This window comes from Nanorana parkeri, unplaced genomic scaffold, assembly GCF_000935625.1.
Source record: "Nanorana parkeri isolate BGI_ZX_2015 unplaced genomic scaffold, ASM93562v1 scaffold1480, whole genome shotgun sequence".
NCBI lineage: Eukaryota > Metazoa > Chordata > Amphibia > Anura > Dicroglossidae > Nanorana > Nanorana parkeri.
Window position 1 is genome coordinate 311,540 of NW_017307748.1, and position 4,750 is coordinate 316,289.

A 4,750-nucleotide genomic window follows, 5' to 3' on the forward strand; every position below is an offset into this window, starting at 1 on the left:
GCCCGCCTGAGAGTGCGCCCGGCCCACCATAGAACCTGCACAGCCACCTGAGAGTCCGCACTACTACATTGCCATTATTTTTCCTAGACTTCTACTTTCAGAGCTAGTTATTAAGTTATTACTAAAACCAGTAATAATCAAATGCAGAGACAATTATTTAATATGATAAAGAGTAGATACAACCGGCCCTTTGAGGGCAACCATAATGCTGATGCGGCCCACAATGAAATTGAGTTTTACACCCCTGCTCTAAATCATTATCTATTAAAATGCACGGCATATCCCTGCTTTTTTTTTTTGTTTGTTTGTTTGTTTCCGGCTCATCTTCTGCAATGCCTTCCACCATGTCACATGAAACTGGGCTCTGGGTTTTTGAAGAGGCTAGCACAGTAGAGCGACGGGTGGGGATGTGGGTAGGACAATAGGAAGGAGGTGTGGTGCTGTGAGGGAGTCGTAAAAAAAAAGCAGTGTCTCTGAATGTGTGACTACAAGTGGAGATATTAGGGAGGCAGAATGAAATGTGGACGAAGGCATAGAGGAAATGTATTTGAATGTGGATCTCAGCATCTATTCAAAGGTGTTTATGGGAATTAAATGAACATAGCATTAGTAAAGATTAGAGGTGCACCGAAATAAAAAAAAATGTTAGGCCGATACCGAAAATGTTCTTTATTTTAATTTTTTCAATTTTTTTTTTAACCCCTTCATGACTGAGGCCTTTTTTTAATTTTTTGTACCCATGTTATATTCCACATTTTAGGCCTGAAAATTACTTAAACCCCCCCAACATTATATATTTTCTGAATGCCAAGACCCTATAGAATAAAATGGTGGTAGTTGCAAATTTTTATGTTGTGCAATATTAGCGCAACTCCTTATTAAACCCCAATATTTAGTGAAAAATTTAATTAAATGCCCCAAAACACAACAAAATACCAATTTTGTTAATGAAATATAAAAGATGAGGTTACGACGAGTAAAACATGATAGGCGGCAGAGCGGCGTGGGAGGAGACGCCGACCGCTCACAGCGCTCTCCACCGCAGCGCTCGGCCGGCTGTCACTTTCTTTTCTCCCCGCTGGAACAGCGCCCAGAGGGGAGAAAAGAAACCAGGGATGCACCGATGTATCGGCCGAAACATGGCTCCTTCAGCATTTAGCCAAAAGTGCCATTTTCGGCCGATATGTTTCGGCCGCCGATATATCGGTGCATCCCTAGTAAAGATACAATGTAAGAGAAAAATAGAATGCTGAAGCAAATATGACCTTTTTGTTTTATGACTTTAGTGATGCTTTATTTAGTATTTGGTCGAGTACTCGTACTTGCCCAAATGCTCCGATGCTTAGCTTGATACTCCCGGTATCAGGAAGCTGGCTCCATGCTCCCTTGTCACTTGTGTAATTGTGTACAGGTGTAATGACTTGCTGCCAGGCTTCCTGATACCGGAAGGTATAATGACGCGACACCCGGCTCTCTGATTGGCCGGGAAGCCGGCTTCATGCTTTGTGATGAGGGAGCATGAAGCCGGCTTCCCGGGCCAGTCGGGAAGCCGGGTGTCGCGTCATTACACGGCGCCCGGCTTCCTGATTGGCCGGAAAGCCGGCTCCATGCTTTCTCATGACCTAGTGACGAGAAGCATGGGGACGGCTTCCCTGCTAATTGGGAAGCCGGGTGGCGAGTCTTTGCATGCTTACCGGCTAATCAGGAAGCCAGGTGGCGAGTCATCACATGCCGCCTGGCTTCCTTAATGGGACTGCTGGTATCAGTATTCGGTATCGCCGAGTACCGGAAAAAAATATCGGTACTCGATACTGAAAAACCAGTATCGGTGCATCCCTAATTTATCATGATCAGTGAATTTTAGACATAATAATGTGACATGCTTTGCATATATAACATACAGAATAGATCATTTTAACACTCCCCTGATTGTTATAATTATTGAATGAAAGGGATAATAAAAATTACCAGAGAAAAACAGGTATTGCTGATGATAGTATCCCTTTACATTAGTGAGAAAAGGACTCCTCTAAATAAGCATTCAGTGGTCCCTATTCATTGGTGATCAGGGAGAAAAAAAAGCAATCAGTGGTCAGTAAAGAAGGGCCCCTTTTACATTGATTGTAACGTTAGCACGCTCTTTACATGCCCCCCTTACAAACATAAAACGATCACTGGCATCTGTGGTGTGACATGAGAGGAAAGGCTCTGCTGACTCTGCCAGTTGACACTGGGGACTGACCTATGCATGCACCATCAGGTAGGAGAATAATCCACCACTGCTCGAGAAACCCCTAGCAAGCTCTGGAGGAACACTAGTATTGCACAGAATCCCTGGTTGAGAAATGCTAATTTGGATAATAAATAAACCATGTCAATTTTATGTGTCATTTGTTTAAGTATATCACCTTCATGATTAGTCATTATTTGAATGAAGATCTAATGTTTACCTCTTCAGATAGGTTTAAAAAGTCAACATCATGATGCTGTGATGTACTACCTTAATTTCCACTAGATGTCAGCCTCCCTCTAGCTCTGGTCTCTAGCTGCCTTCATTTCATTGACCCAGAATATGTTTTACACATCTTTGCATGTATTACCAAAAACACTGCATAATTTATATAAAAAAAAAAACAAAACTTGGCAGCAGTGAGGTGTATAGTAGTGTTCATTTACCCTTGTGCAGAATCTCATGTAGAGAGTTGCAGAGGTGACACAAAAACTCCATCTTGGATCTTGTAACCATTTTTAATTATGTTCGCTTATAAATATTAGCGATGCAGCGAAATTACATTTTTAGAGGAAGACCGAAATTGAAACATTTGTCAGGCCGAAACTGAAAATTACTTTTTTTCGCCGACCTTTTAAAAAAGATGTAGAGCACTTCCTGTTCATTCATAACTGTGGACACCACAGTGTTAATTTGTTGACTAATAATTTTCGTCATAGTTTTCGTTAACCCCTTTTCAGTGACTCAGGGCTTGTTTCCAGCAGCCTGTGCGCTCATCGCACTGTCCTGTGCCAGGAAGGCAAGGGATTGCACACACAGTCTACATGCGTTCTGTGGCGGGAGGATGCATGCACTATTTTTGCGATTGTGCCACACTGGAACGCAAGGCATTGTTTTACCACACGGTCCTGTGCGGCCAATCGCACTGTGGGGGGGGGGGCGGGGGGGGCGTGTCTGCAGTGCCATTGGCATGAATGGCTCAGCCAAGCCAATGTTTACTAGATTGGAAATTCTGGGCCGAAAAGCCCTGAATAGGTTTGTTTGTTTTTACAAATTCAGGAGTCTGCTCCATCACTCATAGCCTGCCTTCACCTGAGAGACTTCTTGGCTTCGGTAGACATCAAGGAAGAGCTCATCAACGTGTTGCTTCTCCTCTACTGTCCAGTTACAGGGTGAGGGTGGGGAGGAGACCCGCTAGAAGAATAAAAATTAAAACTACAACAGAGAAAGATCAGGTCCTCCAGATATGGATGTTCTGTGGGGGAGAGTTGTAAATATCAGAACCGAGGGACTGAATGGATAAAAATGCAAAACCTAGGCAGATGAAATGCCTGCCTTTTTGTTTTGGTATTTGTGTATTTGCCTGGAGTGCAGCTTTAACTTGTTTTAAGGTGGATCTGCAAGTTTTGAAAAAAAATATTTCCAATAATAAATTTTCAGTTTTGCTTTTAATTTGGTTTGCTTTTCCACCCATTTTTAAGAATGCTTTTGGTGCAGTTGGTTTAGCTAATACATATGTAAATGTATATTTACATTGGATGTTTATATTTCAGTCTCTATATGTTTGAATTGAACCCAATTGTGTTATTTATTCTGTAGTAAAAACTACGGTATTACAGTCAAAGAAGTAGACCAGCCACTTCTACTGCATAGACCCAATGAAAATAAAGATAAGCAGAGCAAGGTAAGATTTGTCCCTGTGATGGGTAAGTGGGTTATACCATGCTAAGGTTGCAGTCAGAAAAACCAGCACATTATATTTCCAGTTGTTGTCACCTGAAAGTAGTAGAAGAGTTAGATTGGTGGCGCCCTAACCTTTCGCTGCCTCCGACGAATGGCATACAATTGCTTGCAGCTGACCACCTCAGTATGCCATACATCGGTGGCTTTTACCGTTCTTCTATAAGCTCATTGTCACTTTATCGTCCATTAACTTATTCCAGGAGGGTTCTCCTGACTCTCCCCTCTAAAATAATAGCTGTCAGCCGCAGATGACAGCTATTAACGAACATTCTGGGCCGGTAGTGGCAAGCATCTGTCGTCTCCTCCCCGCCTGTAGTCGCCCCATGCTTCTCCTCAGATCCCCAGCTCTTCGACGCATGAACAAGTGCTTCATTTTTTATTTTTTTTTAAATAACATTAATTTAACTGGCAGTGCATGGTAAAGCGCTTTGTGATACGCTGTGTTGCAATTACGGATGCAACGATACCGGTATTTTGGTACCGAGTACCGATATTTTTTTTCCGGTACTCGCCGATACCAATTATCGAGTAATGGAAGTCCCATTCAGGAAGCCAGGTGGCATGTAATGACTCGCCACCTGGCTTCCTGATTAGCCGGGCAGCGTGTAAAGAGTCGCCACCCGGCTTCCCGATTAACAAAAAAGTTCCCTCTTACCTTTTGTATGTGCAGCCTGTCATCCCCCGGGGCCTCTCCAGCGAAAACGCGGCCTTCGTCCGGTACCCAGCCGGAGCCGTCTAGCCGGCCAATCAGGAAGCCGGGCGCCGTGTGATGACGCG

General features: G+C 43.4%; 1 protein-coding gene across 1 annotated transcript in view; it reads left to right on the forward strand.

Annotated features, from left to right (window-relative positions):
* Positions 1–4,750, forward strand: part of PIWIL2 (piwi like RNA-mediated gene silencing 2) — a 92,243-nt gene that overhangs the window by 33,474 nt on the left and 54,019 nt on the right. The window contains exon 11 of the mRNA XM_018570216.1: positions 3,830–3,914. Within this exon, the coding sequence (XP_018425718.1) occupies positions 3,830–3,914 (85 nt within the window). The remainder of the gene's footprint in view (positions 1–3,829; positions 3,915–4,750) is intronic.